Genomic DNA, 27,935 nt, shown 5'->3' with positions numbered 1-27,935 from the left:
TTTAGCGCCGTCCATCATTCCTTCAATTCTGACCAGTTTCCCAGTCCCTGCCGATGAAAAACATCCCCACAGCATGATGCTGCCACCACCATGATTCACTATGGGGATGGTGTTCTCAGGGTGATGAGAGGTGTTGGGTTTGCGCCAGACAGAGCATTTTCCTTAATGGCCAAAAGGCTCAATTTTAGTCTCATCTGACCAGAGTACCTTCTTCCATATGTTTGGGGAGTCTCCCACATGCCTTTTGGCGAATACCATTTTTTTCTTTAAGCAATGTCTTATTAATGGCCAGTCTTCCGTAAAGCCCAGCTCTGTGGAGTGTACGGCTTAAAGTGGTCCTATGGACAGATACTCCAATCTCCGCTGTGGAGCTTTGCAGCTCCTTCATGGTTATCTTTGGTCTCTTTGTTGCCTCTCTGATTAATGCCCTCCTTGCCTGGTCTGTGAGTTTTGGTGGGCGGCCCTCTCTTGGCAGGTTTGTTGTGGTGCCATATTCTTTCCATTTTTTGATAATGGATTTAATGGTGCTCCGTGGGATGTTCAAAGTTTCTGATATTTTTTTATAACCCAACCCTGATCTGTACTTCTCCACAACTTTGTCCCTGACCTGTTTGGAGAGCTCCTTGGTCTTCATGGTGTCGCTTGCTTGGTGGTGCTCCTTGCTTAGTGGTGTTGCAGACTCTGGGGCCTTTCAGAACAGGTGTATATATACTGAGATCATGTGATAGATCATGTGACAAAAGATTGCACACAGGTGGACTTTATTTAACTAATTATGTGACTTCTGAAGGTAATGTAGTGCACCAGATCTTATTCAGGGGCTTCATAGCAAAGGGGGTGAATACATATGCACGCACCACTTCTCCGTTATTTATTTTTTTGAAACAAGTTATTTTTTTCATTCATTTCACTTCACCAATTTGGACTATTTTGTGTATGTCCATTACATGAAATCCAAATAAAAATCAATTTAACAAAATAGGAAAATGCCAAGGGGGATGAATACTTTTGCATGGCACTGTATCTCTCTGTACTTTGCTCCATTCATATTTTTTCCCTTTATCCTGACTAGTCTCCCAGTCCCTGCCACTGAAAAACATCCCCACAACATGATCCTGCTACCACCATGCTTCACCGTAGGGATGGTGCCAGGTTTCCTCCAGACGTGACGCTTGGCATTCAGGCCAAACAGTTCAATCTTCGTTTCATCAGACCAGAGAATCTTGTTTCTCATGGTCTGAGAGTCCTTTAGATGACTTTTGGCAAACTCCAAGCGGGCGGTCATGTGCCTTTTACTGAGGAGTGGCCACCATATGGCCACTCTACCATAAAGGCCTGATTGGTAGAGTGCTGCCGAGATGGTTGTCCGTCTGGAAGGTTCTCCCATCTCCACAGAGGAACTCTGGAGCTCTGTCAGAGTGAACATCAGGTTCTTGGTCACCTCCCTGACCAAGACCCTTCTCCTCCGATTACTCAGTTTGGCCGGGCGGCCAGCTCTAGGAAGAGTCTTGGTGGTGCCAAACTTCTTCCATTTAAGAATGATGGAGGTCACTGTGTTCTTGGGGACCTTCAATGCTTCAGAAAATGTTTGGTACCCTTCCCCAGATCTGTGCCTCGACACAATCCTGTCTCGGTACTCTACAGACAATTCCTTCAGCCTCATGGCTTGGTTTTTGCTCTGACATGCACTGATAACTGTGGGACCTTATATAGACAGGTGTGTGCCTTTCCAAATCATGTCCAATCAATTTAATTTACCACAGGTGGACTCCAATCAAGTTGTAGAAACACCTCAAAGATGATCAATGGAAACAGGATGCACCTGAGCTCAATTTCGAGTCTCATAGCAAAGGGTCTGAATACTTATGTAAATAAGGTATTTCTGTTTTGTTATTTTAATACATTTGCAAAATATTCTAAAAGCCTGTTTTCACTTTGTCATTATGGGGTTTTGTGTGTAGATTGATGAGGGAAAACGTTCATTTAATCCATTTTAGAATAAGGCTGTAACCTAACAAAATGTGGAAAAAGGGAAGGGGTCTGAATAGTTTCCGAAGGCACTGTAGATAGGCATGGAGTGACAGAACAGAACACACCTCGTCTAAACAGAGTACTTACGTGCCTGAACTCGGCAGAAAAAGATTTTCCTAGCACAAGGAGTATTTCTGTTAGGAGGGGGGAGTCCTACCAAGGCCATGTTATTCACAGGGAGGAGGAGGGGAGGAGGGGAGGGGAGAGAGAGACAATCAATTCATTTCAACAAAGACGTTGCCATGAAAAGCTATCCTTTAAAACGTAGCCTAAACTTTAACTAAAAAGGTCTTACAGATAAATATTACCCCCTGCTTAAACAAACAAACAAACAAACAGGGATAACCCCATTGCAATATCAAATCTGAGAATATGGATTATTACCGAGCTTAGCAGCACTGGGTGACACTGGTGGTGACTGCAAATCATTTTCCAACTCAGTAACTTGAAGGCTTCAGCACATATGGTTAAAATAATATATCAATGAATTCAAAATCAGCAACACAGAACACATAAACTGACCATTTGATATCAGGCATGAATACACAATTACATTTCTGCCAAGCATTTAATAGTTGTGCATAACTATTTTGATGCCACACAAAGATGAACAGATATAACCACAGAGCATAATGTCAGGGTGCTATATCTATGGCTATAACCCCATTTCTCTCTCAATACAAAATGTTCATTATTAGGGAAAAAGGTAACACACTTGCTGAGAAGTCAAGATGGGATGATGGGAGGACAGGACAGGACACCTGTCAGGAGGAAGCTTCCTATGGCTCCTATGGAGGTATGAGTGCCAGACAGACAGACCGACAGACAGAGACAGGACAGGAATGCATAGCAGCTGTATGGTAGAAACCATAGAAATAGAATCCATAGAACAGGCCTCCCTTTTCAAGTCAATGATGTCATCTCTTGGTCGACTGAGAATTGTCTGTTCTTTCGACCAATCAATTGGTTGACATTTTAAAAACGTGCATTTTTCCATATATAGCCACACGTGTTTTAATAAAATCAACTATATGCACTGAGATTATCTGATGCTTTAAGCACACTGTTTGATGAAATAATTAAGGCACATAAATTACTCAAGAGGGTGCCAGAGATCAAGATAACCAGAAGAAGAAAAAAAAAACTGTTCCCAACCCAACCCTCCGCAACTCGCTCCTGCTGCCCTTCGCAGATTCTGCCATTTTGCTCCTGAAGTTGCCTGTAATAGGCTACACCAGGGGTCGGCAACCGTTTTCACGTGGAGTGCCAATTTACAATTTATCTCACTATTTCTACCGATCTGCGTGCCAGTTATGATTTTCATATGCATCTTTTAGTGGAACAGCTTCATTTACATAATAATAACGTATTTGTGTTCTATTGCCAACTAGGTAAAAATAGCCTACATAAAGCAAACAAATAAAAACATTGCAGGTAGAAAATATACTGAAAAGAATAAAGATCCTATACATTACATTGGCTACGCATTGAGGTTTGTTTGTCATGTTGACAAAAAAACAGAAAACGTGAGCGTGCATAACTATTCACCACCACAATGTCAATACTTTGTAGAGCCACCTTTTGCAGCAATTACAGCTGCAAGTCTCTTGGGGTATGTCTCTATAAACTTGGCACATCCATCCACTGGGATTTTTGCCCATTCTTCAAGGCTGGGATTTTTGCCCATTCTTCCCTGTATTTAGCGCCATCCATCATTCCTTCAATTCTGACCAATTTCCCAGTTCCTGCCGATGAAAAACATCCCCACGGCATGATGCTGCCACCACCATGCTTCACTGTGGGGATGGTGTTCTCGGGGTGATGAGAGGTGTTGGGTTTGTGCCAGACATAGCATTTTCCTTGATGGCCAAAAAGCTCAATTGTAGTCTCATCTGACCAGAGTACCTTCTTCCATATGTTTGGGGAGTCTCCCACATGCTTTTAGGCGAACACCAAACGTGTTTGCTTATTTGTTTCTTTAAGCAATGGCTTTTTTCTGGCCACTCTTCCGTAAAGCCCAGCTCTGTGGAGTGTACGGCTTAAAGTGGTCCTATGGACAGATACTCCAATCTCCGCTGTGGAGCTTTGCAGCTCCTTCAAGGTTATCTTTGGTCTCTTTGTTGCCTCTCTGATTAATGCCCTCCTTGCCTGGTCTGTGAGTTTTGGTGGGTGGCTCTCTCTTGGCAGGTTTGTTGTGGTGCCATATTCTTTCAATTTTTTCATAATGGATTTAATGGTGCTCTGTGGGATGTTCAAAGTTTCGGATATTTTTTATAACCCAACCCTAATCTGTACTTCTCCACAACTTTGTCCCTGACCTGTTTGGAGAGCTCCTTGGTCTTCATGGTGCCGCTTGCTTGGTGGTGCCCCTTGCTTAGTGGTGTTGCAGACTCTGGGACCTTTCAGAACAGGTGTATAAATACTGAGATCATGTGACACTTAGATTGCACACTGGTGGACTTTATTTAACTAATTATGTGACTTCTGAAGGTAATTGGTTGCACCAGATCTTATTTAGGGGCTTCATAGCAAAGGGGGTGAATACATATGCACGTACCACTTTTCCATTATTTATTTTTGAGAATTTCTGAAACAAGTTATTTTTTTCATTTCACTTCACTATTTTGTGTATGTCCATTACATTAAATCCAAATAAAAATCCATTTAAATTACAGGTTGTAATGCAACAAAATAGGAAAAACGCCAAGGGGGATGAATACTTTTGCAAGGCACTGTAGTTTTCAGTTTCCAGCACCAGTCAGCTTTATTTGTGCAAGGGATAAGAAGTAATCAGGTATTTTATGACGTTTCCACTGGATCAGAGTATGACATTTTTCCCTTTCACGCCGAGGCTAGGTCATTAGCGAAAGGGAGAGAGCTGGAAAGATTTTTCAAATACATTGAGGAACTATTGTCATTCTCAATGGATGTAAAAATAGACTTTGTTTACTTGCTGTTTGAGGTGAATAAAAAATTACTTTGAAAAGCAAAAAAATTACTTTGAAAATACCTGCAGTCAACTTGTGCAATACTTTAGGAGATAAAGAACATGGTGTTCTTCATTTCACCTGTCACATTATTATGAAGCTTACAGTAGTCCCCAGTCACTTATCACGTGGTGTCTGTTCAGTTCCAGCTCATTAGAGGTGGTGAGTTAAGACAACCAGAAATACTATCAGACAACGAATACATTGACAAAACTCGTAAATGGAATCAAATAAACCAAAACTTGTTTCTCATAAATCTAGCATAGTGAGCTCAGCAAACAACGTGTCCACTCGGACCACGAGAACGGTGAACGACTGTAATAATTATATATTGAGAGCATTAACATAAATTAAATAAATTACCATAACCAAACAAACATTGTAGATTAGAAATTATGGGAATGAACGGTAAACATACTACTAGTGATATATGTAATGGAATTGGTAGACACTAACAATCAAAGAGCAAACAATTCACACAAGGAAGTCATGAAATTATGAATGCGCACAAATTGGCGGGAGAGAGATGCGCCTTGTGCAGCCCTCATGTGCCATAAAAATAAGATATAACATTTGCGACCGCTTGGCAAAAAATAAAACGCTGTTGATCAACAGCCTATGACCAAACAATCGACCAGTCGACTAAAAATGGGGTCAGCCCTAGTGGACTGGCAGCCATTGCGAGGTGCGAGTGTATCCATGAGTTTACCAGTCATGCCAGGGTTAGAGATTCCAAGGCCTTTCTATGGATTCTATTTCTATGGTAGAACCACTGTGTGGGTGTAGTAGGACAGAGGACCAGGAGGTGCAGAGGAGCAGTGACGTTTGAGCCACATCGTCTCATCTCACAGACAGCCAGTAGTACTGAAGCCACTCTACTGTGGTGTACATTCCACAGGAGGATCAGCATTTTCTCACACACACAAAGAGACTCAAACTCAAGACTTAAACCTAAGCACAAACACCCAAAGAGCAAGGTATGGTGACTGGGCACATAGCCAGACACATAGAGCATGGCTATGGAAACAGTGAGCGGGGTTGCCAGTTGCCATAGCGAGCCTATAGGAACAGTGAGCAGCAGGCTGGCTTTATACCACATTTGTTCTAGCGGAGTGGGTTGCCAGATTGGGACATTATAAACAGGGCTTATACCATACAAGGTGCTTATAACAAAGCTTATAAGTACTTATCACAGTATGCTTACCTCTATGCTGGACGTAAGGCTGCTGGGCAGGGTGTCAGAGGTGACAGCAGTGGAGGGGGAGGGCAGGCTGGAGAAGTCCCACAGGGTGACAGGGGGAGCGGGGGGCTCTGCAGGCTTGGCTGCCTCTACACATGTCTGGCCATCCTGTAAGGTCACTTCATAAAACTCCTGGATCTCTGGAGGAGTAGGGAGGAGAATGGGGAAATGTCAATGAGGGGAATGGAGAGTGATGAATCTGTTAGCGCTGGGTGTTGTGGTTCTTAGAAAAACACAATAAATCAGACTATGTTCAAACTGGTATATTATGTCTCTGGTTTCAGTATGTCTCAGCATGTAAGTAAGTGTGTTTCAGTATGTCTCAGCATGTAAGTACGTGTGTTTCAGTATGTCTCAGCATGTAAGTAAGTGTGTTTGAGTATGTCTCATGAGGCTACATTATCTGATACATTATCCATACTCAAGTAAAACATTTATTTACTATAAATCCAGTCGGACAACAAAATAAGTTACGCATAGGCCTAATTAACCTTTTTTTTGTAGTACTACATGCACGTTATCATGCCCACCGCACTCGTGTACGTCTAGAGTAACAGCATAATGTCAGGCATGTGATATGATGTCTCTGAGCTATGTACAGTAGCATGTTACATGAGTAAGGGCTGATGACATTAGTTCAGAGAACCAGTAGCGTAAAGGCCAAGCCCAGCCCTCCCTGTGACCCGTGTCAGATGTTTATGATCTTCATTCCCATTCAATATGACCTTTACTTTAAGGATTTAACAGCTAAAGAGAGATTTCAAATAGACCTACTACTAGAACCCATGCCTGACATTTCTAAATGGAGCGGAGACCTCTCTTCACTTTTACCAACTACTGGAAAGTGTAGACCGTAGAGGGTAGACCGTTGACACATCAGAAATACTACAAAACATGGATTAATTTAACAACATGGATATCTAGTAAACTGAAATTAAACTAGACCTGGGCTCAAATATATACGTATTTAATTGTTTTTTATTTAAACTAATTATTTGTGTATTTTTGTATTTTCAAATAATGTGGCCAAATCAGCTACCTCTATTTGAAGTATTTGAAAGTATTTTCAAAAAAACGTCCTATAAATAGCCAATATAATTTTTTTATACTTATTTACAAATACAATATTTCAAATATCCCTAGGACCAAACAGACCTGGGTTCAAATGCATTGAATATTTAAAGATGCACTATGCAGAAATCGCTCCGCCATTTCCTGGTTGCAAAAATGTCTGTTTATGTGACAAAACAAGCAAGTATAGTGTAGAGAATCATTATACCTTCTAAAGAGCTGTGAAATATTGTATTTTCAGCTGTTTGAAGCTGGTGTACAAAACCGAAAGTAAAAGACGCAAAAACAAAACTTAAAGATGAACTGAAACATTTTAGTAAGTTATGGTGATTTTGATAACCAATTGTGATAAAGATGCATGTTCCTACCCTTAAAACTGCTGAAAAACTCATATTTCTGTTAAAACTTTAGAAAATTGCCTCATCTGACTACTGTGTGCCGCCATCTTGATAACGTGTCAACAATGACATCACTTGAATGGTTTGTCTGACAGGCAGCTCAGACTACAATGCATGTTAGAAGCCTCATTGAAAATGTTTTCATTTGGACAACAATAAAAAATATGAAAATAAGAGCCTTTTTAGAAGGCTATCCGATTAGAGACTAGCCAGTTAACATGACATGGATGATAAATTCATCCACAAAAAGTATGCTGTGCAAATTGGGCTATCATAGCTAGCCAGCTAGTCGAAAACCATCAGCTATTGATGGATATTTTGCTAGCTAGTGACGTTAGCAGAAAAGCTTGCTTCAGTGCAGGATTTTAATATGGACTATTGATTTCACCACGCATAATTTGGTAAATCTCACAACTAACTGCAATTGATATAATAGGAGTGAACACTGTTAACAAACCTACATGTCTGTAACCTACATAACCTACTCCTGAGTGGCGCAGTGGTCTAAGGCACTGTGCCACTAGAGATCCTGGTTCGAATCCAGGCTCTGTCGCAGCCGGCCGCGACCGGGAGACTCATGGGCGGCGCACAATTGGCCCAGTGTCGTCCAGGGTAGGGGAGGGAATGGCTGGCAGGGATGTAGCTCACTTGGGTTCAATTCCCACGGGGGGCCAGTATATATAAAAAAATATGTATTCACTAACTGTAAGTCTCTCTGGATAAGAGTGTCTGCTAAATGACTAAAATGTAAAAATGTATCTAACTCTTTCATAACAGACACCTAGCTAGCTAGCTTGCATTGACTGAACACTCGTTTTTCTATCCAGCTGTTTCTAGCCTCTCCTAGGTTTGGCATATCTGTAGTCCTTCACCGCAAACCATATTGAATACCGTGTCATACATAGTGCACATGATCTGCCTGCAAATTTGACTTTATTATTGTGGGCATTACCATGCAGTTAGCTTACTAACCTTGTTTGCGTCTAGCTTTCAGGCTAACTTCGGCTAACACAGTACGATCCGATGCCAATGTCAAAACTACTGTAATGTTTAACGCAGCTATACCACAAACATGTTCAAGTGGGTTTTTGACTGAACTATACAGGCTTAATCGATGCTAGGTAACTGCTTTGTTATTGTTATTGTTATTGTGGATGTCATGCAGTGCGGTTGTGTTTTCTGTTGTGTCCTCGTGTAAATAGCCTCTGTAGCTCAGCTGGTAGAGCACGGCGCTTGTAACGCCAAGGTAGTGGGTTCGATCCCCGGGACCACCCATACACAAAAATGTATGCACGCACGACTGTAAGTCGCTTTGGATAAAAGCGTCTGCTAAATGGCATATTATTATTATTTAGTTTTTTGTATTTTTTCGTATATATTTCTCTATCTCACTTTCCATCCTTTAACTAAATATACTTTCCTGCAACCCGCCTCACCCAATGTGGAACGGATTCTATTATTTCTTTATTATTATCAAGAACCTATGGCTGAAACTAGCCAGCTAGCCAACTAACTAGCTACTTGCTATTAGCCACCGTTAGCGGTCTTCACCACTGTCCATGGCCTGCACTACCTACCAGCCAGCTCTAGCCTGGACAATTATCGGCCAGTCTGCACAGCGTGCTATCGACCCAGAGCATATCGGATTTTCTGCCGGAATCACTGAATCACTGGACCTCTTAAACGCTAGTAAAACTAAATGCATGCTCTTCAATCGAACGCTGCTTGCACCCGCCCGCCCGACTAGAATCACTATCGGCGGGTCTGACTTAGAATATGTGGACAACTACAAATACCTAGGTGTCTGGTTAGACCGTAAACTCTCCTTCCAGACTCACATTAAGCATCTCCAATCCAAAGTTAAATCTAGAATCGGCTTCCTATTTCGCAACAAAGCCTCCTTCACTCATGCTGCTAAACATGCCCTCGTAAAACTGACTATCCTACCGATCCTTGACTTCGGCGATGTCATTTACAGAACAATTTCCAGCACTCTACTCAGCAAATTGGATGTAGTCTATCACAGTGCCATCCATTTTGTCACCAAAGCCCCATATACTACCCACCATTGTGACCTGTATGCTCTCATTGGCTGGCCCTCACTACATATTCGTCGCCAAATCCACTGGCTCCAGGTCATCTATTAATCACTTCTAGGCAAATCCCCGCCTTATCTTAGCTCATTGGTCACCATAGCAACACCCACCCGTAATATGCGTTCCAGCAGGTATATCTCACTGGTCATCCCCAAAGCCAACACCTCCTTTGGCCGCCATTCCTTCCAGTTCTCTGCTGCCAATGACTGGAACGAACTGCAAAAACCTCTGAAGCTGGAGACACTTATCTCCCTCACTAACTTAAAGCATCAGTTGTCAGAGCAGCTTACCGATCACTGTACCTGTACACAGCCCATCTGTAATTAGCCCACCCAACTACCTCATCCTCATACTGTTATTTACATTGTTATTTATTTTGCTCATTTGCACCCCAGTATCTCTATTTGCACATCATCTTCTGCACATCTATCACTCCAGTGTTAATACTAAATTGTAATTATTTTGCACTATGGCCTAGTTATTGCCTTACCTCCATAACTTACTACATTTGCACACACTGTATATAGATTTTCTATTGTGTTATTGACTGTACGTTTTGTTTACCCCATATGTACCTCTGTGTTGTTGTTGTTTTTAATCGCTCTGCTTTGCTTTATCTTGGCCAGGTCGCAGTGGTAAATGAGAACTAGTTCTCAACTGGCTTACCTGGTTAAATAAAGGTGAAATAAATACTAATGTTGGGTAACAGTAGCTAGATGTATCCTACAGCTGAATGAGCTCAAAGCGCGGGTTTTTGACCGGACTGTCACGCTCGTTCATTAACGAGAAGGACCAAGGCGCAGCGTGATATGTATTCATATTTATTTACGTACTGAACACACGACAAAACAACAAACGAAACGTGAAGTCCTAGGTAGACAAAATAACATACCTCACACGGAACAAGATCCCACAACTGACTGGTGCCAAAAGGCTGCCTAAGTATGGTCCCCAATCAGAGACAACGAGCTACAGCTGCCTCTGATTGGGAACCACCCTGGCCAACATAGATCTCAACGATCTAGAAACTAAACATAGAAATAAACACAACACGAAATATACACACCCTGACTCAACAAATAACCGTGACAGGGCGTGACAGTACCCCCCCCCCCCCCAAAGGTGCGGACTCCGACCGCGCCACATAAACCTAATAGGGTAGGGGCCGGGTAGGCATTCCGCCTTGGAGGCGGATCCGGCTCCGGAGTGGAGCCGCTGGCCGGAGCTGGACTGGACCCCGGTGGAGCGGATTGCTCTGGCTCCGGAGTGGAGCCGCTGACCGGAGCTGGACCAGGCACCGGTGGAACAGGCACGGGCCGTGCCGGACTGGACACACGCACCACTGGCTTGATGCGGGGAGCAGGAACGGGCCGGACTGGGCTGACGACGCGCACCCCTGGCTTGGTGCGGGGAGCAGGAACGGGCCGTGCCGGACTGGACACACGCACCACTGGCTTGGTGCGGGGAGCAGGAACGGGCCGGACTGGGCTGGCGACGCGCACCACTGGCTTGGTGCGAGGGGCAGGAACAGGCCGGGCCGGGCTGGCGACGCGCACCACTGACTTGGTGCGAGAGACAGGAACAGGCCGGACCGGGCTGGCGACGCGCACCACTGGCTTGGTGCGAGGGACAGGAACAGGCCGGACCGGGCTGGCGACGCGCACCACTGACTTGTTGCGAGGGACAGGAACAGGCCGGACCGGGCTGGCGATGCGCACCACTGGCTTGATGCGAGGAGCAGGAACGGGCCGAACCATACTGGGAACACCCACCACTGGCTTAGTGCGAGAATCAGGAACGGGCCGGACCGGACTGGCGACACGCACCACTTGATTGGTGCGAGGAGCGGGACTGGGTTCCTTCATTAACCCCCGCTCCTTCTGCTGCCTAACCAGCTCCTCTCGCCGTGCCTCTACACTTTCCTTCTGCTCCCTCTGCACCAATGACCCCCTTAATCTGGCGGCCTCCTCTGCTAAACGGCCGAAACGTGAAGTCCTAGGTAGACAAAATAACATACCTCACACGGAACAAGATCCCACAACTGACTGGTGCCAAAAGGCTGCCTAAGTATGGTCCCCAATCAGAGACAACGAGCTACAGCTGCCTCTGATTGGGAACCAAAAAGCCATGAGTAAAGTAGGCGTGCGGACACTCTACCATTCCCATGACGTTGTTTCAATATGGCTGAAGCTACATCTCTCCAAGCATGTGCTAGGCGCTGCGGCCACATCTCTCCAAGCATGTGCTCAAAAAAATATATAATATTATGTTCTGAAAGCATTTTCATAACATCACGTTCAACAAGGTTACCTAACATCAACATGTAAAACAATGTAGGTTGATTTGAGCGTTTCAGTTCCACTTTAAGAACAGGAAGCCAGGTAGTATTTGAAGCCATGTCTGAATGAAACTAGCAGTGAATAGTGGTGATGCAAGTACAGCCAATGCCTATTAGGGTGCTAAGTTGCCTCCGAAATAAGGTGGTGCAGAGTGACAGAAAAAGCTCAAACTAGAGCCCAACCAATGGTTTTTTGGGGTCCAATACCAATTCCGATTTTTTGTGGGGGACAAAGCTTAGCGATACCGATATATATCCGCCGATATACTGTTTTGCAGCGGGGAAATGAACGTGTCATTTTTCCACACTGAGATCTAGGCTTGTATGGTATACCGTTATTACCGTATACCGGGGTATTTGGTAAAAGCCACGCGATGGTTTATCAATACCGTTGAAACTATTTATTATAAGTTTTTTTTTATACATTTGAATATTTGTAGGTACTTTTTAAGTAAATACCTGCAGTCAACTTGTGCAATACTTTAGGAGATAACATTGTGTTCTTCATTTCACCGGTCACATTATTATGAAGCTTACAGTAGTCCCCAGTCACTCATCACGTGGTGTTTGTTTACAAGCACACAACGACAAGAGACCGGAGCCTTGTGAGTCACTCACTGTTGTGCAGCATATCTGTATTCCCAGTCATGTGAAATCCATAGATTAGGGCCTAATGAATTGATTTCAATTGACAGATTCCCTCATATGAACTGGAACTCAGTAAAATCATTGAAATTGCTGCATTTTGCGTTTTCTATTTTTGTTCAGTATAGTTCTCTATGGGATTATTACATGCACTTGTTAGCATTGCTAACCTTCGGATTACAAAGTATCAGCGGGGTTTGAATACAGCGCCCTTTGTGTTCAGTGCCGGTATTACTGAATATCCCGGTATGGCACAAGGTCCGTATGAAGGTATGACAGTCTGGATACAGCCAAAGCTTAATGAGTTCCAAAATAGTAATTGTCCAAGAAATATGGTTCAAATGTTGATTTCTTACATTGTGACAATAATGATACATCATGAGAACGGCCCCAAATGATCAGATATGCATGAGATTTCCTTTTTTCCATCCTATTTATTGGATATCGGTTATCGGTTATCAATATAGGTTAATATCTAGTTCAAACATTTATTTTACTCTTCATGTGTTCCATTCTGTGATTGAGCTGCAGATCTGATCTGGATCTGATCCTTCACTGAAACAACTGCACCAACTAAGTGACAATTAGCTCTCACATCATGTGCGTGTGTACACTACCCATTTTAGCCCTTACTCACACGACTTGGCTATGTGTAGCCTTTCACTAGGGAGCTTAGCTTGGCTAACTGCTTGGTAAATACAGTGCATGTGGTGGTTTACAGATGTGCAAACAGGACTGGTAAGGATTCAGGACCAATCACCAGAGACTACACTAGCGTACGTACACCAACGTAAATCTGATTTGATTTTATATATATAGCTCTGAGTTAGGCATGATTCTGCAGAGGGCACAGCTGCCCTGGCACGCCCTGGCCTGCACTTCCTCCAGTCAGTGTGATGTTTCCAGGCCATGGTAGAGCCTAGACCAGGTAAGGAGGAGAGGCTCTGATATACAACACTTAAGGAGAAAGCCCAGGATTATTGATCACTGTCTCAGGTTACAACCTGCCACAGGAAGGAATTACACTGGAGGGAACCCCGATGGTAAACCGCTTACCTTACATCATATGTGAGAGAAAGTACAGTACTACTGCTTATCACTACTGTATTCCTCAGTCATTCTAGCTTTTTTTTAAATGTAGTCCTCCAGAGGGTTAAAGTTAGTCAAGGTCTAGTAATGCCCTGCCCCTGACCTCTCACCTCTAACTCCTGGGCACCAGGTCAAGGCATGCCGACTCTGACCTGCTAAGAGGGGACTGACCTAAGCCGACCACCTCTGAATGCAGGTCAGCAACTCATCATAGCATTACCAGATACCTGAGATAGGAGACCAGGGAAGAGTGTGTAGGTGGCAGGAGAACATACACACACACACACACACACACACACACACTGGAGGCAGCTTATAGCAGGCCCTGCATGGCAGGTCCCTTTACAACTTAGTGTTTGACATTGGCAATACCCAAAATGTCAAAATCAAGACGCTGTTTCTCTGAGGCCAAAGACACACTTTTCCGTCCATCCCTTCCTGAAGATAGCTGGCCTGCCTGCCTGCCTGCTGTATTCACCTTGCACCACTAAAGACTGCCTGGGACTATATATAGGATAGGCTGCTATAGGAAATAATTAGAGCAGGATACCCTGGTGTGGCACAATGGGCCCTGAGTGGAGCTCTATACAGCTCTCTGACACATACAGGGGGAGGAAGAGGAGGAAGAGGAAGAGGAGAAGGAAGAGGAGGATGAAGTGAGTTAGACTTTCCCCCACACAATTTGTAGTGTGCTTTTCATCAGGTTTCAAAGCATGCCATGAATGTAATTAATCACCTTGGGTGTGTCTATGCAATTCAGATTAAACTGTATCCTCCCTTCTCAAACACAATTCAGCAAACACACACTTACATACATATGAACATACGCACACTCAATCTCTATCCAGGTGGTCTGATACAGCTGCCGAAGCCCTAAAAATAAAACCAGCTATAAAAAGGTTTTGAATGTTTTGAGTGCAGTAGACACATTCATATTTGTACAGTAAAACAGACCTGGGGCACTATTCAACCAAAACCAGCGACTTCTCCTGCTGCCCAGCGATGAGGTCAAATAAGAGTTGGATAAAGCTGCTGTACAATTAGATCTACGTATTGAGAAGTGACACGCACTCACTAACACACACTAACTCACTAACACACACTAACTCACTAACACACTAACACACACTAACATACACTCTCCCCTGAAGACTCCTCTCTGACAAGCAAGTAAATCAGAAGGGATTACCAGCAGTAGCATCAAAGTAATCATGTCAGTAGACGGATTACACTCCTGACTCTTATCATACATATCTTACACAGCGCAGATTGCTTCCCATCCTATCCCACTTTTTCATCAGCAACCGACAACAGGACCCAACAGGAGGGAGGGAGGAGTGAACGAGAGAGGGTCAGAGGGAGTGTGTGTGTGTGTGTGTGTGTGTATGTGTGTGTGTGTTAGATTACTGCACTGTATTTCTGAGTATTTATCAGCAGTCAGTCATGTGTATAATGTGTATAGTGTGTATAATGCAGGAACTTGTGTGTCCATGCAAGGGTCAAGGTCAAGAAATATCCTGTGTGTGAATTGATCAAAGAATGAAACCCTAGGGTCGGGAGAAACAGGGAGAGACAGAAAGAGACAGAGAGACAGAGAGACAGAGAGACAGAGAGAGAGAGTGAGAGAAACAGGGAGAGAAAAACAGGGAAAGACAGGGAGAGAGAGAGAGAAACAGGGAGAGACAGAGAGCGAGAGGGAGAAACATGGAAAGAGAGTGAGAGTGAGAGAGAGAGAGGAGAGACAGGGGAGAGACAGGGGAGAGAGACAGGAGAGAGACAGGGGAGAGCCAGAGGAGAGACAGGGGAGAGAGACAGGGGGGAGAGACAGGGGGGAGAGACAGGGGGGAGACAGGGGAGAGAGACAGGGGGAGACAGGGGAGAGACAGGGGAGAGACGGGAGAGAGAGGGAGAGACAGGGGAGAGACAGCGGAGAGAGGGAGAGATATGGAGGTCCAGGGGAACCAGCTAATGAGATTAAAAGAGCATGTAAAGGAGGACAATGAGGAGTGGTTAGCCAATCAAGAAGCCATGCTCTTCAATTACACCAGTGAATGGAGGGGTTTCAATCCAATCTACAACAACACAACACCCATATGAGTTACTGTAGGGGTGGTGGTGGCCCTAGGGGTGGGCTGGTGGAAAGGAATGAAATGAGTTAGCCTAACTGTCCGGACTGGAAGTTCTATCACATAAAAAAATGTCTTCCCAGAGTTGACAGGGTTGTTAATGGAATCTTTCATCCTCGAACAACTGATGTCAAGCACCGGTTCACAACATCTTCTCTTACTCTAAGAAATGTAACATGAGTACTGCTATGATCAAATGTGACCATTCTTCAACTTTTGTTGGAGAAACAACAAAAATGGAGTAAAGCAACAGCCAGTATCTGTCTACTGAGCAGCCGATTATCTTACAGGCAGACTTTAGATCCAAAGGTCATATTAGAAGAGGTGTTGTTACAAAGTCCAAAAATCTACAGTACAACACACGTACCCTTTATTGGCTCCTGAAACAGATTATAGAAAATAGACGACTCTCAACCTGGGTAGGCCTATATTCATTAGAAACAGTAAAAAATACTAGCCGACTAAACTCAACTCCACGATTTACGATGGACTTGAGCGGTGACTAGTGTGGGCGGACTGCAGCTCTGACGCCACGTAAAATGACGTTTTTATCAAAAACTACTGATCTCAGAACAATGTTGTGTTTAATTCTTTGGGTGCTGAAATCAGTAGTTTAAATCGGCTGTAAAAAAAATTAATAAGTATATATATATATATATATATATATATATATACTAGCCTTATACTGCAATGCAGGGCCTGTAAAAGGGGAAACATAGCAAACGCACACACTGTTTAAAAACAGAGATGTAACTCAAGACAGTCGAGACAGGTTCTTGGTAATAGGCCAGGCTCCAGAAAACCACCACTTCTGGGTCAATACTACAATAAGGAGAGAGGAGGAGGGGCTAGCCGGTGAAACATTGTGCACGCCAAAATGAACAACACATTGGGAATTCCTGCTCTGTAGGGTTGCTGTGGTGCCGAAGCCTATAGGACAGGACGTTGCACTAGGCTGCCCTCATGCCAAGTAGGCTACTTTGGGAACAAGAAAGTTATTACTAAGTCAGTAAACTAAAAGAATGACGGAATTGTAGCGATAGGAAACAAAACAAATGAAGTGAGTTAGTAGTGTACTAGTTACTATGTTATTACTGTTATGAAGCCCAAGAGAAGGCACAGGATAACTTGAAAATATTAGAATGAACTGATTTATAATGACCATTCTGTTTGAATCAAATGACTGTCTTCCTTGCTGGGTAAAATACTCCAGCATGGCAAGATCAGTGCGCTCCGGGTGGGGGAGAGGCAGGTTACGGTAAAAACAGAAAAACCTGTTTGCATTGCTCAAGCAGGTTAGGCAGGTGACACTGACAATACACAGGAAAAAGTAGTGGAAGTCGACTGATTTGACAGACTTTTGTGTTTGTGAACACATTAGGCCTAGGTTTGAATGGAAGGGGTTTCATACCTATCAAGGCTTGAAAGAGGTTGCTCTGAAAGATGTTGATGACTCTTTCTAGTGACTGTCTGAGTTGTCGGTCTTCTGTCTGTCCAAGTTTCGTCTTGTATTCCTCCATGAGTAGTAAAGCTCTTTCAGCATCTGTAAACAAAACATATCAACAACCAACAAGGCAATGACTCAATGAATGGCAACTACATTGATACACAATCAAATTCAAGCATTAGGCTTGATATGGCTATGTGATATCAACCGACTGGCTAAGGGTTTCATATTTAAAATCGGTGACTGAGACAGTCTGGTGGCAGAATGCATTGGCAACAACTCACGTGCAACATGCAACATATGTGTCTCTGACTGTCGCTATATTTGTTGCACGATATCAGTTGAGGTGGCAACACCATGAACTGGCAACAATGTTTCTTTTCATCTGCATTGGCCTGCTGTCGTTTGCTTTAGCTTGCTACAGCTATTGACATTCTGTAGCATATCGCTTTCATAGCAGGCTGCCATTACATGTGATGTGCTATCTATCACAAAACAGACGAAAAGGATTCTCACCTTTCTTTCGTATAGGCATGACAGCTCCCAAGTGCAGCGGAAAAGTAAACGCAGGCACTGTTTCGTGCGGGCTAATGTTGGGTGTTGTAGCCTACACTCCCTTGCTTCAGATATCCTTTGCTACTGTTGCCAGAGGGGCAGAGCCAGGAGTTTGCACCGTTTTAGCATGAACAGAAACTAGTCTATTCTCTCCTCAAAAACGCAATGTGCGCTATAGCTCCCGCCTGTTCAATAGACTACAAAAGGCACAGTTTTATTTCTTACTGGACTACAAACATTCAATGAATCCAATTTTTTGTAGATTATAGCCTATTCAGATGACCTGCCGTGAATGCCAATGTGACCAGCTTGTATCGCTGGCAGGGTTAAGTGACAGGATTCATTTAAGATACTGCCACCCGCCAATAGTGACAGCGCAGGGCAAGATTCCGACACCACTTTCCTACTAACACCTTTGTGACACCCTATTGCCGTATGTCACGTTCGTATCTCCAATCAACTCTCACGTTCGTATCTCCAATCAACTCTCATACACTAAACATAAACAACCCGGTTCTCAGCAAGCCCTGCCCTGTACTGTGCAATTCATTGAGCAGCCTGAAAATCTGAGAACGTGTCTAGTTCAAAGTGGCAGAAGAAACTGCAAGTAAAAAAATCCCAAAGTTCAGTCTGTGCATTAGGGAGTAAATCCTATTTTCGTTTCCGAGTGCTGAATTACTCGTTTCCCGCTCTCCTGTCTTTATCTCTCTCGGTCCGGCAATATTTCCACAAGTTAAAGTTCCCTTGCTCGGCGCTCTCCCCTCCTCTTTTTTTCCACCAATGTATCAGGAATTCCCAAACTTTCCTCCAAAATGGCGTCCAAAGTGTGGAATCGGATCACATGATCCACCCCTCGCCACTAATGGTGTCGGTAGGCTACAGAGTTACCGAGGAGGTGGGATCTAAGAGTTTATAAGAAACAACTTTAAACTGCTTTCAAAAGTCACTTTACATTGAGTGTTCTAAAACCTATGTATTAACAAACATGGTATTGGCTAGGGTTTTACAGTGTTATTTGGCTGGTGTCAGGTAGCCAAAACATTGTGGCATAGACTAACAAAAGTTACATTCAAGCACACAGGTTTTTCAGTAGGGGAAAACACATTTGGTTTAAATGAACTGTATTATTATGTTAATGTTTTGATCTGTTAATGTTCAAATAAAACATATTTGCATAGAGAGAATTGTAATAACAGGGTGTTTGACGAGATTAAACTAAGGAGGACAGGCAATGAATTGGAAGATTACACCCCTGACATGTCAGATTGATAGTAATCATCCCAATACCTGGTGAAACTGTGACTTCACCAGGGGACTTATTGAATATTGTCCACGACACTACACACACAGAATCAATATAGAGCTGCGATGCTCATCCTGCCTTTGGCGCCAAGACCACAGTCAGATGGGTTAGTCTGCACCTGGTTAGTGCACCTGGATTTGGTGTGCTGGGTTGCCAGTCTGATCCCAGACAAATCCAACTATCCCCTAGCATCAACGGTCTTTTCCATACATGGCACAGAACAAGATGCTGTCAACCTGTATTCATTCATTAATTCATTGACTTATTTTTTTGTGTGTGTGAGTGTGTGGAACTTTCGTTTGCTGTAAAGTTTATTTTTATTTTTATTTTTATTATTATTATTATTATTTAATTGTTATTATTATAAGACAATAGTTGCCATATTATTCTTAAGTATATATATAAAAAATAAAAAAAGTGGAAACATCTCAAGAGATTTAATCTTGAAAAAATGTAGAATAAATACATGTATAAATTCATGAATTCATCCATTCATCCATTTACAGTCACTGCTTACTGTTCACACCAAGGACTCCATTTTATCAGAGAACCTGCTGTCGTTCACCACCATTACAAACAGGTCCAAATTCTCTGCTGGTTTCAAGCAATGGTCTAAATCCTAGAGCCTCCTTATATCGCTCTCTCTCTCTCTGCCTGCATGTCTGATTCTTGCATTGTCATGCTAAACTGACCCATTGTGCACCGGTTAGCAGCGCTCTATTTGGTGTTGTCTCAGATTTATATTCCTGGTGTCTGTCATCTATATACTAACATAAACTCTGGCCTGGCTGGTTCTCTGTATGGTATGGTATGATATAAATAACCCTGGCCTGTCTGTTCCTGATGCTGCACTCGCTCACATTTACACAGACCAGCTAGCAGCAGCAGCACTCACTATGGCCCAGATTAGACAGCAGTGAGGGAAGGAAAGGAGGGAAGAGAGGAGGGAAGAGGAGAGGAGAGGAGAGGAGAGGAGAGGGAGAGGAGAGGAGAGGAGAGGAGAGGAGAGAGGAGAGGAGAGTGGAGGGGAGGAGAGGAGAGGGAGAGGAGAGGAGAGGAGAGGAGAGGAGAGGAGAGGAGAGGGAGAGGAGAGGAGAGGAGAGGAGAGGGAGAGGAGAGGAGAGGAGAGGAGAGGAGAGGAGAGGAGAGGAGGGGAGGGGAGGGGAGGGGGGGGGGGGGAGGGAAGAGGAGAGGAGAGGAGAGGAGGAGACGGGGGAGGGAAGAGGAGAGGAGGAGAGGAGGGGAGGGGGGGAGAATAGGAGGGGAGGGAAGAGGAGAGGAGGGGAGGGGAAAGGAGGGAAGAGGAGAGAGGAGAGAGGAGGAAAGGAAAGGAGAGGAGAGGAGGAGAGGGGGAGACAAGGGAGGGAAGAGGAAAAGAGAGAGGAGAGGAGGAGAGGAGAGGGTGGAGGGAAGAGGCAAGGAGAGGATGTTATTTTCAGGTAGTCATGTTTTATAAATGTTTCCTTGCTCTCTGTATGTTTACTAGAGGTTCTGCAGAGGAGAATGTCTTAGACATCCTTTGGTAGCAGGGTTGGAGAGGTTCAGGAAAGGATCTGAGATTCAGAATGAATACTTGAAAATAATTAATAATGGTTCATTCATTTCTAAATGTATTTTACATTTCAGTTGAATTCCATTTATTTCATTGAAGTAATTGAGTTGAACCCAATCTTTCACTCTGTAGCAATGTTTTACGCTTTCTTTAGGATGTGGAAAACAACAACATCTCGTCTCTGTTTTCAAAGATGATACCGTTATTACACAGCAATAAGCTATTTCATATAGTGCTTGAATTTAATAGAATGTATTTCATTCTACATATTTCACTGGAGGTAGATATCAATTATCAGAGCATAAAACATATTTAGGTTTCAGTACTGGCACTGGACTCCAGTGTTAAACGCTGAGTAACCCTATGGGTATACTGTGCACTGTAGCTTTGTGTTTCTATAAAAGAGGACTGTATGGCCACTTCATTAACACAATGTGTAGCTTTGTGTTTCTATAAAAGAGGACTGTATGGCCACTTCATTACCATAATGTGTAGCTTTGTGTTTCTATAAAAGAGGACTGTATGGCCACTTCATTACCATAATGTGTAGGTTTGTGTTTCTATAAAAGAGGACTGTATGGCCACTTCATTAACATAATGTGTAGCTTTGTGGTTATATAAAAGAGGACTGTATGGCCACTTCATTAACATAATGTGTAGCTTTGTGGTTATATAAAAGAGGACTGTATGGCCACTTCATTACCACTGGCACCAGATGGGGTCCTGTTCCTCCCCTGGATGGTACAGAGTGCACACACGCACACGCACACACACACACACACACACACACATACACACACACGCACTCAATCATACATACACGTGCACAAACAGTGTTACTGTACACATTGTCAATGAAATGACTGTTAGTCAAATGTCATGGATTTCGGTGTTGCTGACTTTGTGGGATTGTAATTGATTGTTACCAAGAGAGCATGATTGATTGATTGGGTGGCTTTGTGGCCAATTGTCCCTTCCCTCTCTATCTCTGAATGGACCATATGTACAGTAATTATAAGTGAGTGGCTTGTTATGTTGGGTCTATTTCAGGCATCCTTTCTAACAATAACCAATGGCACTGGCCACAGTTTAGAGCCTAGCCTCCATAGCTCTGTAGTGTGAGGGACTTCCTTGTAATCTGATCTAGTCAAGCCCTGTCCGCTACTCCTGATGAAAAGTATTGACGGAGGGAGACTTATTACTTACTGTAATGACATCATCCACCGACTATCCAGATGGCCTCCTCCCTCAAATCCTTCCTTACATCATGTTAGAACACCATTATTACAGGAGAGTTAGGGGCTATTCCCATTGACGAAACGATTATTACAGTCCTCCCAGGAGAGTTAGATAGAGGACAAGCAGAAAAATACAATTTCTCTCCTTCCTTCCCGTGAGACAATCCCTTAAGTTTATGCCTGCTCACTTGCTTGTCTTCTGATCCCTTTGAAAGAGAGCGAAAGAGAGAGAGAGAGAGAGAGAGAGAGAGAGCGAAAGAAACAAAGAGACAGAGAGAAAGAGAGACAGAGAGAGAGAGATAGAGAGACAGAGAGAGAGAAAGAGATAGATAGTCTGATTTGAAATGCAGGATCCGTACACATACAGACCCATTTCAGACATAACCCTGTGGTTCTGCAGATACCACGCCACTGCAGTCTGCAGCATTCTCCGGCTTACTGTGATGTCTGCAGGGAGGGGGTTCCTCCTCTCACCCTCCCTCTGACTCTTCTCTCTCACTCTGATGATGCAGAGAAGGTTTTGCCTTTAGAGCTGACTGAAGTTCTTTGGGCTGACTCAAAACTTTCACATGAATCATTAACTGATGTCAATAGCGAAAATATCAAGTATATTAAATGGAAGTTGAGGATATGGCCTGCGTGTGTGTATGTGCGAACGTGCGCGTGTGCGTATGTGTGTGCGTACACACAAAACAAAAGAACAGCGTCCATAATCCACCATTGTTTGTATTCTTCTCTCGCAGTCTCACTACAGCAGGCCTTTGTCATTCTCAGCCTGGTCCGTCTTATGAGAGGAGTAATGCCAGGCGCCGGATACAACCACCATTTAACAGTCTGGGTGGGGCACGTACAGACAATACCACTGTCCTGGGAACAGAGGTTCTCTGTCACTGGCCACCTGGCAGACAGCACTGGTCATTCACTCAGCTGATTTGGGGGCAGTCAGGACATTGGGGAACTGGGAGTGATATTATTTTATAGGGGGAGAGATATCATTGTCTGGACTATATTATATTTGAGTGCAGTTTGTTAGTTTTGTTGAATAAGCATGGTAGTCACATATCAGTGGTGAATAAGCATGGTAGTCACATATCAGTAGTGAATAAGCATGGTAGTCACCACATATCAGTAGTGAATAAGCATGGTAGTCACATATCAGTAGTGAATAAGTATGGTAGTCACATATCAGTAGTGAATAAGCATGGTAGTCACCACATATCAGTAGTGTATAAGCATGGTAGTCACATATCAGTAGTGTATAAGCATGGTAGTCACCACATATCAGTAGTGTATAAGCATGGTAGTCACATATCAGTAGTGAATAAGCATGGTAGTCACCACATATCAGTAGTGTATAAGCATGGTAGTCACATATCAGTAGTGTATAAGCATGGTAGTCACCACATATCAGTAGTGTATAAGCATGGTAGTCACCACATATCAGTAGTGAATAAGCATGGTAGTCACCACATATCAGTAGTGAATAAGCATGGTAGTCACATATCAGTAGTGAATAAGTATGGTAGTCACATATCAGTAGTGTATAAGCATGGTAGTCACATATCAGTGGTGAATAAGCATGGTAGTCACATATCAGTAGTGAATAAGCATGGTAGTCACATATCAGTAGTGAATAAGCATGGTAGTCACATATCAGTAGTGAATAAGCATGGTAGTCACATATCAGTGGTGAATAAGCATGGTAGTCACCACATATCAGTAGTGAATAAGCATGGTAGTCACCACATATCAGTAGTGAATAAGCATGGTAGTCACCACATATCAGTAGTGAATAAGCATGGTAGTCACCACATATCAGTAGTGAATAAGCATGGTAGTCACCACATATCAGTAGTGAATAAGCATGGTAGTCACATATCAGTAGTGAATAAGTATGGTAGTCACATATCAGTGGTGAATAAGCATGGTAGTCACATATAAGTAGTGAATAAGTATGGTAGTCACATATCAGTGGTGAATAAGCATGGTAGTCACATATCAGTGGTGAATAAGCATGGTAGTCACATATCAGTAGTGAATAAGCATGGTAGTCACATATCAGTAGTGAATAAGCATGGTAGTCACATATCAGTGGTGAATAAGCATGGTAGTCACATATCAGTAGTGAATAAGCATGGTAGTCACATATCAGTGGTGAATAAGCATGGTAGTCACATATCAGTAGTGAATAAGCATGGTAGTCACATATCAGTAGTGTATAAGCATGGTAGTCACCACATATCAGTAGTGAATAAGCATGGTAGTCACCACATATCAGTAGTGAATAAGCATGGTAGTCACCACATATCAGTAGTGAATAAGCATGGTAGTCACATATCAGTAGTGTATAAGCATGGTAGTCACATATCAGTAGTGAATAAGCATGGTAGTCACCACATATCAGTAGTGTATAAGCATGGTAGTCACATATCAGTAGTGAATAAGCATGGTAGTCACCACATATCAGTAGTGAATAAGTATGGTAGTCACATATCAGTAGTGAATAAGCATGGTAGTCACCACATATCAGTAGTGAATAAGCATGGTAGTCACATATCAGTAGTGAATAAGCATGGTAGTCACATATCAGTAGTGAATAAGCATGGTAGTCACCACATATCAGTAGTGAATAAGCATGGTAGTCACATATCAGTAGTGAATAAGCATGGTAGTCACCACATATCAGTAGTGTATAGGCATGGTAGTCACCACATATCAGTAGTGAATAAGCATGGTAGTCACATATCAGTAGTGAATAAGCATGGTAGTCACATATCAGTAGTGAATAAGCATGGTAGTCACCACATATCAGTAGTGTATAAGCATGGTAGTCACCACATATCAGTAGTGTATAAGCATGGTAGTCACATATCAGTAGTGAATAAGCATGGTAGTCACCACATATCAGTAGTAAATAAGCATGGTAGTCACATATCAGTAGTGAATAAGCATGGTAGTCACCACATATCAGTAGTGTATAAACATGGTAGTCACCACATATCAGTAGTGAATAAGCATGGTAGTCACATACCAGTAGTGAATAAGCATGGTAGTCACATATCAGTAGTGAATAAGCATGGTAGTCACCACATATCAGTAGTGAATAAGCATGGTAGTCACATATCAGTAGTGAATAAGTATGGTAGTCACATATCAGTAGTGTATAAGCATGGTAGTCACATATCAGTAGTGTATAAGCATGGTAGTCACCACATATCAGTAGTGTATAAGCATGGTAGTCACATATCAGTAGTGAATAAGCATGGTAGTCACCACATATCAGTAGTGTATAAGCATGGTAGTCACATATCAGTAGTGTATAAGCATGGTAGTCACCACATATCAGTAGTGTATAAGCATGGTAGTCACCACATATCAGTAGTGAATAAGCATGGTAGTCACCACATATCAGTAGTGAATAAGCATGGTAGTCACATATCAGTAGTGAATAAGTATGGTAGTCACATATCAGTAGTGTATAAGCATGGTAGTCACATATCAGTGGTGAATAAGCATGGTAGTCACATATCAGTAGTGAATAAGCATGGTAGTCACATATCAGTAGTGAATAAGCATGGTAGTCACATATCAGTAGTGAATAAGCATGGTAGTCACATATCAGTGGTGAATAAGCATGGTAGTCACCACATATCAGTAGTGAATAAGCATGGTAGTCACCACATATCAGTAGTGAATAAGCATGGTAGTCACCACATATCAGTAGTGAATAAGCATGGTAGTCACCACATATCAGTAGTGAATAAGCATGGTAGTCACCACATATCAGTAGTGAATAAGCATGGTAGTCACATATCAGTAGTGAATAAGTATGGTAGTCACATATCAGTGGTGAATAAGCATGGTAGTCACATATAAGTAGTGAATAAGTATGGTAGTCACATATCAGTGGTGAATAAGCATGGTAGTCACATATCAGTGGTGAATAAGCATGGTAGTCACATATCAGTAGTGAATAAGCATGGTAGTCACATATCAGTAGTGAATAAGCATGGTAGTCACATATCAGTGGTGAATAAGCATGGTAGTCACATATCAGTAGTGAATAAGCATGGTAGTCACATATCAGTGGTGAATAAGCATGGTAGTCACATATCAGTAGTGAATAAGCATGGTAGTCACATATCAGTAGTGTATAAGCATGGTAGTCACCACATATCAGTAGTGAATAAGCATGGTAGTCACCACATATCAGTAGTGAATAAGCATGGTAGTCACCACATATCAGTAGTGAATAAGCATGGTAGTCACATATCAGTAGTGTATAAGCATGGTAGTCACATATCAGTAGTGAATAAGCATGGTAGTCACCACATATCAGTAGTGTATAAGCATGGTAGTCACATATCAGTAGTGAATAAGCATGGTAGTCACCACATATCAGTAGTGAATAAGTATGGTAGTCACATATCAGTAGTGAATAAGCATGGTAGTCACCACATATCAGTAGTGAATAAGCATGGTAGTCACATATCAGTAGTGAATAAGCATGGTAGTCACATATCAGTAGTGAATAAGCATGGTAGTCACCACATATCAGTAGTGAATAAGCATGGTAGTCACATATCAGTAGTGAATAAGCATGGTAGTCACCACATATCAGTAGTGTATAGGCATGGTAGTCACCACATATCAGTAGTGAATAAGCATGGTAGTCACATATCAGTAGTGAATAAGCATGGTAGTCACATATCAGTAGTGAATAAGCATGGTAGTCACCACATATCAGTAGTGTATAAGCATGGTAGTCACCACATATCAGTAGTGTATAAGCATGGTAGTCACATATCAGTAGTGAATAAGCATGGTAGTCACCACATATCAGTAGTAAATAAGCATGGTAGTCACATATCAGTAGTGAATAAGCATGGTAGTCACCACATATCAGTAGTGTATAAACATGGTAGTCACCACATATCAGTAGTGAATAAGCATGGTAGTCACATACCAGTAGTGAATAAGCATGGTAGTCACATATCAGTAGTGAATAAGCATGGTAGTCACCACATATCAGTAGTGAATAAGCATGGTAGTCACATATCAGTAGTGAATAAGCATGGTAGTCACCACATATCAGTAGTGAATAAGCATGGTAGTCACATATCAGTAGTGAATAAGCATGGTAGTCACCACATATCAGTAGTAAATAAGCATGGTAGTCACATATCAGTGGTGAATAAGCATGGTAGTCACATATCAGTAGTGAATAAGCATGGTAGTCACATATCAGTAGTGAATAAGCATGGTAGTCACCACATATCAGTAGTGTATAAGCATGGTAGTCACCACATATCAGTAGTGAATAAGCATGGTAGTCACATATCAGTAGTGAATAAGCATGGTAGTCACCACATATCAGTAGTGAATAAGCAAGGTAGTCACATATCAGTAGTGAATAAGCATGGTAGTCACATATCAGTAGTGAATAAGTATGGTAGTCACATATCAGTAGTGTATAAGCATGGTAGTCACCACATATCAGTAGTGAATAAGCATGGTAGTCACATATCAGTAGTGAATAAGCATGGTAGTCACATATCAGTAGTGTATAAGCATGGTAGTCACCACATATCAGTAGTGAATAAGCATGGTAGTCACATATCAGTGGTGAATAAGCATGGTAGTCACATATCAGTAGTGAATAAGCATGGTAGTCACATATCAGTAGTGAATAAGCATGGTAGTCACATATCAGTAGTGAATAAGCATGGTAGTCACATATCAGTAGTGTATAAGCATGGTAGTCACCACATATCAGTAGTGAATAAGCATGGTAGTCACCACATATCAGTAGTGAATAA

The 27,935-nt window shown here is 42.7% G+C and overlaps 1 protein-coding gene across 6 annotated transcripts in view; it reads right to left on the bottom strand.

Annotated features, from left to right (window-relative positions):
- The window catches only part of LOC121534111 (disks large homolog 1), a 253,752-nt gene extending 234,952 nt beyond the window's left edge, over nucleotides 1-18,800 (bottom strand). For all 6 annotated transcript variants that reach the window (XM_041840572.2, XM_041840573.2, XM_041840574.2 and 3 more), the window contains exons 1-3: nucleotides 17,985-18,800; nucleotides 17,433-17,564; nucleotides 6,223-6,398 (exon numbers count right to left, since the gene is read on the bottom strand). In XM_041840572.2, coding sequence (XP_041696506.2) covers nucleotides 6,223-6,398; nucleotides 17,433-17,564; nucleotides 17,985-18,003 — 327 coding nt within the window. In that variant the 5' untranslated portion in view covers nucleotides 18,004-18,800. The remainder of the gene's footprint in view (nucleotides 1-6,222; nucleotides 6,399-17,432; nucleotides 17,565-17,984) is intronic.
- Nucleotides 18,801-27,935: the final 9,135 nt, after the last annotated feature.

This window comes from Coregonus clupeaformis, chromosome 20, assembly GCF_020615455.1.
Source record: "Coregonus clupeaformis isolate EN_2021a chromosome 20, ASM2061545v1, whole genome shotgun sequence".
Taxonomy (NCBI): Eukaryota; Metazoa; Chordata; class Actinopteri; order Salmoniformes; family Salmonidae; genus Coregonus; species Coregonus clupeaformis.
Note: the sequence above shows the minus strand (reverse complement) of the source record. Positions and strands in the feature narration are given on the sequence as shown.